Here is a 13319-nt window from a genome sequence, read left to right on the forward strand (position 1 = left end):
GCATTAGATAATCATACATCCCTTCAGACGCTGGGAACACCAAGTAGTACAGCATCAGCCCATGCTGCGCTGCACAGACAGTGCCTGTGCTGAGGTTCACCAGCATTGCAGTCTTAAAGGTTTTTATAGGATTTTCTCAGAAGAACTCTGTCATTTCTGCTGTCAATCAAAAGGATGTTCACCTAAGAATATGCTGCCTCACTCTAAGCTAAAGACAAGGACGTGGTGGTGGCATCACCACCAGGTGCCAAGCAGAAGCACCGTAGGCTCCCCCATGTTAGGTTTAGCCAGCTGAGTTTATCCTGCAGCCAAGTTGTACGTGCAGCACCAGCCTGCACCTTCTCATCTCAACTTGTAACGCGGATCGCCGGAGTATTTCACTTCATAAGAGCTTCCAATACTCTCAGTCACTTTTTTATTTTCATTCCTGCATATCTCTCTGTCTCTTCTTTATAATAACCAGGCAGCCTTTGCATTGCAGTTTAAGTCAACATTGTTGTATTTACGCATAGATTTTTACCATCTTCTTGTCCTTCCTTTGAAGCATCTTTCACGGTATCATGCATTATATAGGGTTAACTTTAAGCAACACTAGAAGACAGAAGTTAAGCTTGGTTATCAAACAGGTATGAATATCCTTTAATACTCACCTATGTCACGTTCCTTTAACCTTACTTCTGTTCTCGTTCCTACATTAATTCTGTTGCTTAAACACTTGTTTTAAAAAAAACACCTTACTGAATCCAACCATTCTGTCACTATGTCTGGCTGCTTCTTTTCCAGTTGCCATCCTTCTTTCCCTCTGTGAAACAGGACAGACCCACCTACCAGGGCCATTGGGTTGGTAACTGTAACTGCTGAAACCTTTTAGCTCAAGATTACTCAAGGTTACATCCATCACTTAAGTTTCAACTTTTTCTTTACATAGATTTAGACCAGGTATTAGGAAGACATTCTTTACTGTGAGGGTGGTGAGGCACTGGAACAGGTTGCCCAGAGAGGTTGTGGATGCCCCATCCCTGGAAGTGTTCAAGGCCAGGTTGGATGGGGCTCTGAGCAACCTGGTCTAGTGGAGGGTGTCCCTGCCCATGGCAGGGGGGTTGGAACTAGATGATCTTTGAGGTCCCTTCCAACCCAGGCCATTCTATGACTCTATGATTGGTTTTGCTTTGTAATTGGAGATTTTTAACTACATCCTGGGACGTTTTTCCATCCCCTTCTGGTATCTTTCAACAATGTTAGTAATTAAAGATGCTGGCTCTTTGTAGCCTTTTCTTGTTCTGTAACGCCCTTCTAGGGCTCCTCTCTGTTTCTCCCACTGCTGTGGTTAGCCTCTGCAGCAGGACAGCATGCATCAGCTATCACCTCTCCAGGGGCTTTGACTTCTACCCCTCGAACATTTAACTCTTCCATCTATTCACCATTCCTGTAAGTAAATTTTATCATTTCATTTTCTTTCTGCCTTCACCCACCTATGAGTGATGGATGCTATTTTCTTTCTTAGGGTAAAAGAGTTAAGATTTGTACCTCTACCCTCCCAGAGTTATGGCTTCCAACCCAGCTGGGAGTTTTGATCTCTTTCCCTCTATGAGTTGACTCTTCTTTTTAAGTGAAAAAAGTCTTTGCTGTTTATTTCCTATGTAACTATTTTTCCAGCTTCCAGGGAGCAGAGTATAGAGGGTTTGGCCTTGGCCTATTTTCTTGGGCCTTTGTCTGCTCTATGACGGTTACAGTTTGCTGGTTCAATACTTTGGGTATTGCTGAATATTTTCCTGAAGTGGGCTATAGAGTTTGATCATCAATTGCATCAATTGCAACGCTTTAGGTACAATTACAAAGGATGAATCCCCCATCCCCTCACAGAACTTCAGGACCCGGGGAATCATCCCCTTCCCTCACAACCTGCTGCCGCCTTTTCATTCAAACACCTTGGTCAGGTTTAAGCCAGTTTACAAGCTGGCTGAGGGTTGAACCCTGGCCGTGGTGTAAGGTTTAAGCGTAACACTTAAGTTTACGTGCATGCCTGATACCTGGTGAGGCGCTGCCAGCATGAAGGACCCCAACCATCTGACAGATGGATGTGCGCTTGTCGCCCCAGAGCATTGCAGCAGCACCCTGAAGCCCTGATGAAGCCCTGCCAGCATGGTGGAGTCCCACCAGCCTGGAGACCCGTGTGCTTGCTGCCTGAAGGTGTAAGGGTCACAGGTGCACAGGATCTCCAGCCAGCCAGGTGATCCACGTGTCTGCTGCCCCAAAGCAAAATGATTATCAGCATTATAATGCAGCATACTGTGTGACTGTTCCCCATGCCAGTGTGCGGGACCAAGCAGGCACCCATCCTTTTCCTTGCTATCCTTCTTCCAGTAAGGCGTTTCTCACCAGGATCCTGCCAACTACACCAAATGCAATGCACTGGTGCAAGTGTTTGTTATGGATCCCAGTCAGAAAGGCCTTCAGAGCCCATAACATATTAAATAAAATACTGTTTGTTGGATATAACACAAGAAAGGGTATAGCATTAGACAATCCTACACCCCTTCAGATGCTGCAAACACCAAGTTGTACAGCATCGGAGAGATATCTAGTCAGGCCATGGCACGCTGCACAGATTCCACCCATGTTGATGTTCACCAGCATCATGGTCTTCAGGGCTTTTATAGAAATTTTTTAGGAGTAAACGATTTTATTCATGTTTTGCTGTCAAGCAAAAGATTGTTGACATAAGAACACGCTGCTTCTAAGAAACAAAGACACGGTGGTGGCATCATCATGAGGTGCCCAGTGGGAGCCACCTATGGGCTCCTCAGTCAGGATGAGCCAGCTAAGTTTATCCTGCAGCCAAGTGATACGTGCAGCACAGCACAGACCTCCCCCTACCTACTCAGATCAGCTGTTAGGTTAGCAGTATTTCTCTGAGGACCTCCTAATTCATAATTGTTCCTACTTTTTCCTCTCCTATTATCTCAGAACAAAGAAGGCAGTTACAGGTCAGCAGATTAAGCAATAGGGGCCTGGATTCTCCCCTTCCCCCAGTCGTTCCCCCTTCTCTCCTGGTTGTGCTGTGACAGAGGGCACATGCTTCAAACAGCGCACGAGCCCAGCTCCGGCCGGAACACTTTGCAGCTGTGTCAATATTTGAAAACTGCAAGAGTTAGAATGGGCACCAAAGGGAGAGCAGTAGGAAACACTGTGGCTTCAAATACAAACCCCCCTCATACACTTCTGCTCCCACTGGTCCCTCTCCAGGCACTCAGGGCAAGGACTGAGCTCATCTGCCCCCTGGCTTTAAAGAAAATAGCTAAAAATAAGGACACCCAAAGGTTTATTAGCTGGATTCACCTTCCATCTTCACTTCAAAGTGTCGTGGATCTGACTCTAGCACCTTGTCTTCAAACTGGTCATAAAAGTTTATGGAAAAAGTTGAATGTAGAAGCCACAAAGAGAGGCTTTTCAGATTGTCACATCACTGCGTTCATAGCACCCCAAAAGGGAACTGTGCTACTGATGATTCCCCAGTGACCCTATACTCTCCTCTTGCGCAGTGGGCGTAAAAAGCCCAGAGAATTTAAGCCTCTAAACAAAACTTTTTGGGGAAATGCAGATGTTAGAAAGGGGCAGACAGAGAGCAAGAACAGCCAAAACTGAGGATGCAGCAAATGAAAGCAGTGTTTGTGTAACACGTGAAAAGGGAGCACAGGGTGGGCAAGTCCGAAAGATCTCTGCTAGGGCTGGTACGGTTGGTCTCTTCCTTATGAGGCCATGGTCACGTGGCATTGGGAACTGCGCCCTTCCTTCCTGAAACGGGATCAGTTTCCTTCATCGTGCCTCAGTTGGCAAATGAGCACTGAAGATGGAGCAGTGGGAACACTGGGGTGTAGCTGTGGTGGTGCTGTCTTTTAGCTTTTTGGTGCAAGCGCAGGAACAACATGGAATAGAGGAAGCAAGAATGTGAGAAAGGGAAACAGAATAATGAACCCAACTTGAATGTGGAGGGGAAGGGCAAAATGTTCTGAGCATACCAAGATGAACAGTTCAACCCTTACTGGGGACAGTGAGAGTTTGACTGTACAATGCTATTTGCACAATGAGACACAAAGCTATCCTTTCGTGTCCTCAGACAGACCGTCCAGTCACTGCCAGGAAGCTGATGCCAGGCAAACCAGGTGACAGCGGAGAAAGAACACTCAACCCTAGCTCCAAGGCAGGACTTTGCTTCTGCTAACTGTGAAAAATGCTCTTCAAAACACCCACAAGAGAGACATCTTGTAAACGCTTGGGAAGCTGCTTCCCAGCAATGTCTGGCATCAGCATCACCTTCAGATGATAAGTGCTGCTGAGCTCCAAGAGTAAAAGCCCAGGAAAGTACCAGAATAGCAACAATTAAATAAAGGAAAACTTGAAAGGAAGGCATTGTTCAAAGCCGCTGCTTTGAGACTTTTCCTGCCTTCCCCACGATGCACTGTCACCCACTGACAGCGTAACAGAGGCAGAGCAGACACACTGCTCATTAACGCTGTGGGTGTCTTCTCTCAGAAGTTATTCCTGTCAACAGCCAATGCTTCCCCTGCACCAGGCCCGGCATGTGCGATGCGTAGGCTCATAGTTCCAAGGGGCAGCTACTGAAAAGACCCAGGTCTACACAGGCAGTTACCTCCAAGACTGCCAGCTCTGCCTGGGGGTGAGCCACGGGCCCTTGTTGCTACAGAGAGACAAGAGAGCTAGGTTTTTTGTTTGTTTTTCACCCCATTTTAATAAGTACATAAGATCAGCCGGGGCAGGCTGGGACAGTCAGGTCCCGGTCTCAACCTCCACCACTTCTGCCACTGCTCCAAAGCCTACCCCCTCCTGGACGATGACCACATCACTCGGTGAGCCCTTGTCCTGCACTATAATGCACTTGTCCTCATGCTCGGAGATGGTGATTTCAATGATGTCCTTTGCTGATGGCAAATGCCCAATGGGCCTCCCGTGTGCCCCGGGATCTCGGGGGCTGCCTTGAGACTGGTAAGCAGCAATGCAGTGACCGCTTGCTGTGATCAGCAACTCGGCCTCATTTGCTGGCCCCGGCACCTCCACCATGAGCAAGGTGGGCTCTGCCGCAACCTCCTCCTGGTGGCCCTTCCTCTGAGGCCTTTTCCTTGCTGCCTGGGGTAGGTCCACAGCAAGAGAGGCCACTGCAGCAGTGAGTTCCTTGGGGTCCTTTTCTGCCTTGTGGGTGAGCACATGGCGTGCAAGGCTCTGGGGAAGGGTGTAGCCCATGCCACAGAGCTTGCATTTGTAGGGCTTGTCAGCCAGGTGGGATTTCTGGTGGCGCCGCAGCTTTGTGGCCAGGGTGTAGGACTTGCCACACTGCTCACAGCGGAAAGGGCGCTCGCCTGTGTGCAAGCGCTCGTGGGCACGCAGTGTGTGGGGGTCCCGCAGCGCCTTGCCGCAGACAGTGCACAGGTGGGCCTCACCCGTGTGGGAGATGAGATGTCGTCGCAGCTCTGGCAGCTTGGGAAAGGCGTCGCCACAGAAGTGGCACTTATAGGGCTTCTCGCCTGTGTGCAGCCGGAGATGCTCACGCAGGTTGCTCTGCTGTCGGAAGTCCTTGCCACAGTAGGGACAAGCGTAAGGGCGCTCCCCCGTGTGCAGGCGCATGTGGTTGCGCAAGGAGCCGGGGTTGGCCAGGTGACGTCCACATATGGCACACTGGCATCCCTTGGGACCAGCCGGGCCAGTCCCAGTGGCCAGGTGGATCTTCCTGTGAATGCGGAGAGAGGGCCGGCGTGCAAAGGCCTTACCACACTGCTCGCAGGAGAAGGGGCGCTGACCGGTGTGCAGGACCTGGTGCTCCTGCAAGTCTCGCTTGGTGCGGTAAGCCTTGTCGCACTGGCTGCACTGGAAAGGCTGCACACCCCGGTGGGCCAACACGTGGGCCTTGAAGCTCTCCTCTGAACTATAGCTCTTGCCACACTCCGTGCACAGGAAGGGCTTATGGCCAGCATGGACAAAGTGGTGCTTCTTGAGGTGGCAGAGCTGCAGGAAGGCTTTGCCACACTCCCCACAGCGGTACTTGCGCTTGACCATCTCCTTCTGGGACAGAGCCTTTGGCGAGGGGCCTGGGCTGCCAGAATGACCCTCCACTAGCTCCATATACTCCTCCTGCCTCTTGGGCCCCTCCAGTGGGCCCTTTCCCCCATGCTCTGGCGATGCTAGTTTGGAGTCTTTGGAAGTTTTGCTCTCTTTCTCACAAGTCTCTACACTCTCTCCTTCAGAAGGACTGGGCTGCTGGGATTCCTGCCCAGCTGTCCTGCCATCGCAGTCCTGCAGGCACTTCTGGAGCTGGCTGGCCAGAGCATGCACCTTGCATGGCTTACCAACCAAGCGAGCACTGAGTCGAATCCCGCTTGAGGGCGACAACAGATCCAGGTCTCCTGCACATGCCTCTTTATGCCCCATCTCCACTTTTTCTGCTGCAGATCTGGGATCCACACCCTCATCCAATTCTTCCTTGCACCTGCCATTGGCCTTAACAGTTGAGATGGGCTTGAGGTGCTGATTTTCGGTCCTCAGCACCCCGGCTTGCCATGGCTCACGTTCAGAAGTTGTGCTTTCCTGTTCTTGCAGCCTGTGGAAAGGTTTGGCGGCCAGCCTGCTAACCTCAATAGGGACATCAAGGACTGTGGTTTCGTCAGCTACCACCCTGGAGACATCGGGATCCCCTGCACAAACACAAAAGCATGGCAGGTGAATTAATGCTGGCTGTTGTTATATGGCACAATTACTGCTAGATCAGAGGAATGTGAACCTCAGAGACAGGTACTCTGCTAACCAGTAATCCTGGGGCTCTGGCATGAAACCCATTACTTTTATGACCTTTTTTTCTTTTAAACTGGAGAAGATGGGAGGAATCTTGTTTCTCACCACAGACAGTACCTGCGCAGCATTTCTAGTATTCCACAGGCAGTATTTCTGGGAGATACTATCATGACTATCATAAAAGACAGCAGCATGCTCCCTTCTCGGCTGGTAGCTCTTCAAACCCACGCAAGGCCAGGACAGCCATCTCGGCGGGGCTGCGGGGCGCACACATGCCAGAGGACGGCACGGTCCCGAGATCTGAAGGCGCCGGGTCGCCAGCACCCGGGACCCGAGGCCCGGGACGGCCAGGCCGCTCATTTCACCCAGGCTGGGACGCGCGTCCCCGGCGCGGCACCTACCTGCGAGGGGCTCCGCCGCCGTCCCGCCGGGAGAGGCCCCGTCCCCCTGCACCGCCACCGCCGCCTCCGCGACGGCCGCCGGCCGCCCCCTCGGCCCGGCCTCCCGCGGCGCCGCTATCCCCTCGCCTCCGTCCGGCCGCCGCTCCTCCGCCGCGGCCCCGCGGGCCTCCTCGGGCCAGTAGAGCAGCTCCGCGCCCGCCGCGATGGGCCGCCGCGCCCGCAGCTGCAGCCGGCCGCCCGCCCAGCCCAGCGCCACGTTGGCCTCCGCCTCCTTCGGGCTCCGCTGCACCAGGCTGCAAGGCACGGCCACAGCGTCGGCCGCGGGCACGGCCGCCTGCCCGCACCCCCCGCCGCCCCCGGTACTCACCTCCTCCAGCCCGGCCCCGCCGCCTCCTCCCAGGCCCCGCCGGGCGGCCCTAGGAGCGCCCCGGCGGGCAGGGCCCGGCCCACGCACCACACGCCCGTGCCCCGCGCCCGGGACAACGACGGCCCCAGCGCCAGCCCGGGCGGCAGGCTCCGCAGCGCCGGGCAGGCGGCGCCGAGCGACTCCTCGGGACCCGGCCCGCCGCCGCCCGCAGGGAACATGCCGAGGCCGGGGCGCTCCATGCCCGCGGAACGGTGCGAGGGAGCGGCGGGCGCGCCCGGACGGTGTGCGGCGGCGGGCGGGGCGGGGCGGTGTTCCCCCGGCGACGGGCAGCGCTTCCGGCGGGCGGCGGATGCCGGCGGGGAGGTTGACAGGCGAGCGGGCCGGGCAGCGGCTGGCGGCGGCAGCGGCAGCAGGTACCGGTGACGAGCGGGGCGTGCTGCTCGGGGAGGGCAGCTGAGACTTCCGCGCAGCGGCGGCGGGGCCTGGGGCGGGGCCCGGCGGTCTGTCCTGGCGCTGCCCGGGCGGGGCGGGGCGGGGAAGGGGCCCGGCGGCGGGGGCCGAGCGGGCGGGCTGGGGCTGGGCTTGGAGCTCCGATCCCCCCCCCCCCCCCTCGCCCGGGTGTTGCGGAGCCCGGGAAGCACCGGGCTCGCCCCGTGCGGGGAGGCGGTTACTTCTGCGGGACACACCGAGCCCGGGACCTCGCTGCCCGCCCCCACGGGAGGCTGCGGGGCGCGGCGGGAAGAGCCCGTCCGGTAAAGCGCCGCGGGCACCGGCGGGCCTTGCGCTCCCGGTACCTGGGCGGGGAGAGCAAGGGCTGGGAGGCCGCGGAGTTTTAGCCACTTCTTGGCGTTGGCGGTGTAACCGGCTGCCGGAGCTGGGGCGCGGGGCCGGGCCGGATCGGGCTTGTCCCGTCCCCAGCGGCGGGCACTGGCCGGTGGCTGCAGAAGCGGCGTAGGAGTGCTGCGGTAGGGGTGGGGGGAACGTGCCTTCCCTTTTGGCGCCTAACAGCAGGGGCTGTTAGATGTTCCTCGCGTTATGCAGCTGGCATGCGTTATGGGAACTTGGAGTTTTCTTTTAACAGTGCAAACAGCAAATCTATTTGCTATTTGAGTCTCTTATTTGAATCTTAAAGTTGACTCGGGGTTGTCGCAGGAGCTCAGTCTAAAGGAACGGGAGAGAATCAGACTTAGGGTGCAGAGGAGGAGGAGGAAAGGTGCAGCCCCTGTAGGGCTGTGTGTGCCCCTGTTTCCTCACATGCTCCGTGTGTGACAGCCAGATCCTGCCTGGCACTGATAGCAGCCTCTGTATTTCGTGCTACAGCTCCGAGAGAGGAAGCAGAGCTCAGCGCTTTTGCTCTCAGACCCTGCTGGGATGGATATCTAGCAGGCACGGGGGTGGCCTTCAGCAAAGGGTTGGAGGTGACTGGGGAAGGAAGGCTGCTCATTTAGAAAGCTGTTGCAATAATGAAGGGCCGAGAGAGTTTCCCCAAGCAGTAGTGTGTCTGTCCTGAGCTAGTTGGTCACAGTGCACCAGATAAAGCCAGTATGGCTCTTGACCCTTCGATTCTTTCAGAGTAGTACCGGGGTCGTGGTGCTCTCTGTGGTATCATCAGTCTTGGTGTGAGGGAAGACTTGGGCTGGACTTTCTCAGTGAGTCTCAGTCCTGGAGCTTATTCACGTGAGTGAGTACTTTGAAGGTCTGCTGCTGAGTAACTGCTTCCTTTTTTTGCAATGCGCTTGATACTAAGACTATGGCAAAGTGCAGGGACTTGATGGATGTGTACAGAAAAACAGACATTTGTGCAAATGAAACGAAACTGGGAGGCGGTGCAGATGGCAGCAGAGTCAGCAAAATAATACGGCCACCCCAGAACTGGGATTCCTTTGGGTCTGAGCATCGCTTGTTAATTGGGCAGAGAAGAAGAGGCCACTTGGCTTTTGTAATTCTTTACTGTGTGTAAGTACAGGTCCAGGGCATGGTAATACATGCATGGGCGTATTTTGATGTGTAGATTTACTTCTGAATTAATAGTACATCTGGAAGAAAAACAGGAAAAGGAAACTGCTGAGTAGGTGTAGCTTAGAAATAAGTGATGAAAAAGTAGTGAAACTGGAATTGCAGAAAAAAAACCAGTCTGCATGAACAGCAGCTACCAAGTGAACTGTCTTCCCTGGAAAAATTCTGGTGGGATCTTGTATAAGTAATCTCCAGCTCAGGATTTGTGTGAAAATTGTATTTTAAAGGGCTGAGCTTTCTGTCCTTCAGCAGAATGTGCTGTTCTACAGCACATCTCTCTGTTATCAAGAAAGTAAATTTTTATTAGACAGCAAATGTTCAGATCAACCAGTGTAGGTGCAGAAAACATACTTAAATGCTTGGGAAAATGGAAACAGTTGGCTCTTTAGAGCCTGGCAGTAAGTAAATGCTTCTGATGTCAATTGTGATTCTTTAGTTTTTAAATGTTTGACTAGGCTTTTTACTTTTTAGATCTAGGTACGTCATTTTTCTCACCTTATGATTGGCTCTACAGGGTGCATCACTTGCATCTTGTCATGACATTGATCTAAAACAAGTGGGGTTCTTAAAGTGTGTTATGTCTGCCGAGGTGCTGGGTTTTGACAACCATTTCACCCTTATACTGATACAGGATGGACTTTCTGTTCAATGACAGGTCCTGCTTATGGGTCATTTTTGACTACACAGGGGAAAATCTCATGCAGCTGCACTGTCAGGAAATGAAATGTGTACCCTAATATGAAGATCCCCAAGTAGTTTCTTACATCCTAACTCCAGGTCTCTCCTCAGTGCCTGCTGGTTCCCAGGCATTTAGAGGATTATATTTCTCTAAACTGTTCTAGAGCTACCTGATGTGAGACCCCATGCTTTTGTCTTTTGCTCTCTTGGGAAGGGGCTGGGGAAAATTCTGCAAAAGCCTGCTAGAGCTCTCTGGGAGCTACAGTCTGGTTCACAAGAAGGACCTGAAATCTAAAATGCCTTCTGCTATGGATCCTCCTTCCATTAACATTTCTGCCATGGAGCACTAGCCTAGAGCCAAGGAATGGAGCTGCCTGCCTGGCTGTGAAACATGGAGGTATCTGGGGAGTCTGGTCTGCCTTGTCAAGGGGTAAGGAGGGTTTTGGCAAGAGCACTGTCCACTGGGCTCTTTTTTTGGTGTGGAACTGTAAGGATCCTACTAACGACTTCCTTCTTCCACGTGGTGCCACACTAGGATTAATTTTATGCCTAAGGGAAATCCCCCCGTGCTGTCTAATAACCAGCACTTCTGCCTCTGATCAAGTGCCACAAGCTGCTTCAGGACCTCGCTTTGGGGACGCTGTTGTTACTGGGCATCCCCAAGAATCTCACATGAAAGGCATCTGAGTGGATGGCAGCAGTTGAACGTGGGTCCTCTGTCCCCACCAGGGCTGGGAAGTCCCTGGGAGCTGGGAATGCTGAGGGGCTGTCCAGGGGCAAGGGGCATGGATGCTTCCTCAGCGTGGGGTGCTGGGTTGTGGGGCTGCTGGGTTGTGGGGCTGCTGAGCTGCAGCGGGGAATGTTTGAAGCACACTGAGTCATAGGAGTTGGTGCCTGGTGTTACCATAGAAATCGGATCAGCTGCAAGGGGTGGGGAGTCCTTGTCCCTTGGCTCCTCTGCTGCATGATTCCAGCATGAGCTCATGGTGCAAGGGAACCTGATTTCTTGCTCCTTGTCCCTTTGAGATCAGAGGAGGTTAGACAGCTCTCGCGGCCCTCACCAGAGGGCAGGGATTGATTTTGCTTGGGTCTCTGCTTGGCTGCAGTGGTCAGACCTTGTGTGTTTCCCATGCTGTCTTGGTTGATTCGCTGCCCTTATATGTCTTGCTCTTTCATATTTCAGGAATCTAATTTCATTTGCTTAGCAACAGCTCCCAGCCCTTTAGGAGCCCCAGAGAGGTGAAAACTGGTTGTAAACTGGTAACAGATAAGGGAGGACAGCAAGTAGTAGGCATGGAGTGATCCAGAGGGAGAGGACAAACACTGAATACCCAATTTCCCATACTCTCAAAATGCATCCCCAAACTTAGTCACGAGTGTTGCCCTGAGCATGGATGTGATGCCCTCCGATGCTCAGTCTTTCACAGTTTTTGTCCTCTGTGCTCACATCCGAGTAACTGTTTCATCATCTTCTCTGGATAAGTATAATCTTTCCACACAAAGGCATTGTGACTCCTCAGATAATCTTTGAACCCTTTGCTCTCCCCGTAGTGCAAAACAAGCACAAGTCTGAGAAACAGCGTTACAGAGAGTCTTGCTGATGCAAGGTGTCATTTTGTTTTGCTACAGTTCCTCTTGGCTTGCTGCCTGCTGGCCGCTGAATTACGGTCTGTGTGGTCTGGGTGAGCAATCCAGATCTCCGTACTTGTCCTTTCTAGTGTTTCCTTGCTTATTTCCAGGACACTGGCATTAGAGGATAACAGCTGTTTCCTAGGGGTTGTCCCTAAGAATTGGTACCCTTAGGAGGTGCTGTATGCTGTGCTAGCTCAGTCCTGGGTTTGACATGTCTTCTGCTCCAGGTGAGAGAGGAGAAATATTTGCAAGCAACAGCAAACACACTGAGCTGTCTGTTTCTTGGACCCTCTTAATTCCTTGGTATCCTCAGTATTATGGCATGCTTGGTGAAAAATTATCATTCTAGCAATATGGTTTTAAATTAAAGAGATGGTTCCTTGCTGCTTGCTCTCATGTAGGAGAAAGGATTTGCTGGGTGATGCTGAAAAGAGATGAGGGTTGTATGTGTATTGTTCTACTTGTCTTACTAGCTCAGCCTACAAAATCCTGTTTTAAGAAGCTGTTCACTTCTGTGTTCAGATCTCAGCACACTGAAGCACCCACTTCAGTGTCGTTGAGAGCTCTGGCCCTCCCTTATGGGGAAAAGGGGGGGGGAGGTGATTCCTGGGAAAGCTTCCAGCACTGGGCCAACTGTGGAAACAGCTGGGCTTTGTGCCAGCCCTTCGGAGAGAGGGCGAGCTCAGAGCTGGTACAGCGAGTGTATCAGGCAGGGGCTGGTGTAGCCTGTCGCCTTCCTCAACATCTTGCTGCTGCTCCTGCTTCAGGAGAGAAACTGCTCTGTACAGAGCTGTGGTCAAGCAGAGACTCGCTGAGGGGATTGGTACAGGCGATGGATGGCCTTTTGATAGCAATTAGCATGAAAGAAAGAATCTGACATATGTGGTGCTCCTGGCTTGGAGGAGGAGGAGTTCCTGCCTGTGTTAAGGGGGAGGGGAAGTGTGATCTCTGGATAAGTAAAGATAAGGGAGGATTTGGGGAAAATCGATGAGAAGAGAAAGAGCCTCTATGGGGAGGTAAATTTGTGATCTCTGTGTCTCACCTAGCAATCTGCAGTTCTTATTCTAGACGCTGCAAAATAAACTGCGGTATTTGGGGACCATGGCTACAGACCCACTCTCGGAGCTTCAGGATGACCTGAACTTGGATACCAATCAGTCCCTCGGCCAGCTCAAACTGGCCTCCATAGATGATAAGAGCTGGCCTGCAGATGAAGCCCCTGCTTTTCCCAAATCAGGTAAGTATCCTGCATGTTTGGGGTCTGGGTTTTGGCCAAAAAGCAATTGTTTGTCTTGCAGCATTGTGGTCATATCTACATATACAGAGAGCCCCAGCTCCATTTGAAAGCTTTATAGACACATTAATCTTGCACCACACCCAAGTGAATTAGCCCTGCCATTGAACAGTACTAAAAAGCTCAGAGC

At 52.7% G+C, this 13319-nt stretch overlaps 2 protein-coding genes across 5 annotated transcripts in view; one reads left to right on the plus strand and one right to left on the minus strand.

Annotated features, from left to right (window-relative positions):
* ZNF408 (zinc finger protein 408) lies at nt 1-7953 on the minus strand. The gene is made up of 3 exons (XM_054826419.1): nt 7570-7953; nt 7203-7495; nt 1-6704 (listed from the first exon to the last, which is right to left on the minus strand). Exons 1-3 carry the CDS (start codon nt 7806-7808, stop codon nt 4789-4791), a joined length of 2448 nt encoding a protein of 815 aa, XP_054682394.1. The 5' UTR covers nt 7809-7953; the 3' UTR covers nt 1-4788.
* The window catches only part of ARHGAP1 (Rho GTPase activating protein 1), a 27167-nt gene continuing 21727 nt past the window's right edge, over nt 7880-13319 (plus strand). The window contains exons 1-2 of one of the 4 annotated variants that reach the window (XM_054826421.1): nt 7880-7982; nt 12952-13132. In XM_054826421.1, coding sequence (XP_054682396.1) covers nt 12997-13132 — 136 coding nt within the window. In that variant the 5' untranslated portion in view covers nt 7880-7982; nt 12952-12996. Of the gene's footprint in view, nt 7983-8124; nt 8322-12951; nt 13133-13319 lie in introns of those variants that run through there. The other 3 variants (XM_054826423.1, XM_054826422.1, XM_054826424.1) reach the window with 3 other exon arrangements.

This window comes from Grus americana, chromosome 5, assembly GCF_028858705.1.
Source record: "Grus americana isolate bGruAme1 chromosome 5, bGruAme1.mat, whole genome shotgun sequence".
NCBI classification, from domain to species: domain Eukaryota; kingdom Metazoa; phylum Chordata; class Aves; order Gruiformes; family Gruidae; genus Grus; species Grus americana.

What these genes read in the sequence shown, in the direction of transcription:
- ZNF408 (XM_054826419.1), bottom strand. Translation starts at nt 7,808, where the DNA reads ATGGAGCGCCCCGGCCTCGGCATGTTCCCTGCGGGCGGCGGCGGGCCG. An exon ending in GCGGGGCCGGGCTGGAGGAG is followed by an intron (nt 7,496 to 7,569) that starts GTGAGTACCGGG and finishes CGTGCCTTGCAG; the next exon opens with CCTGGTGCAGCGGAGCCCGA. An exon ending in GGCGGCGGAGCCCCTCGCAG is followed by an intron (nt 6,705 to 7,202) that starts GTAGGTGCCGCG and finishes GTGTTTGTGCAG; the next exon opens with GGGATCCCGATGTCTCCAGG.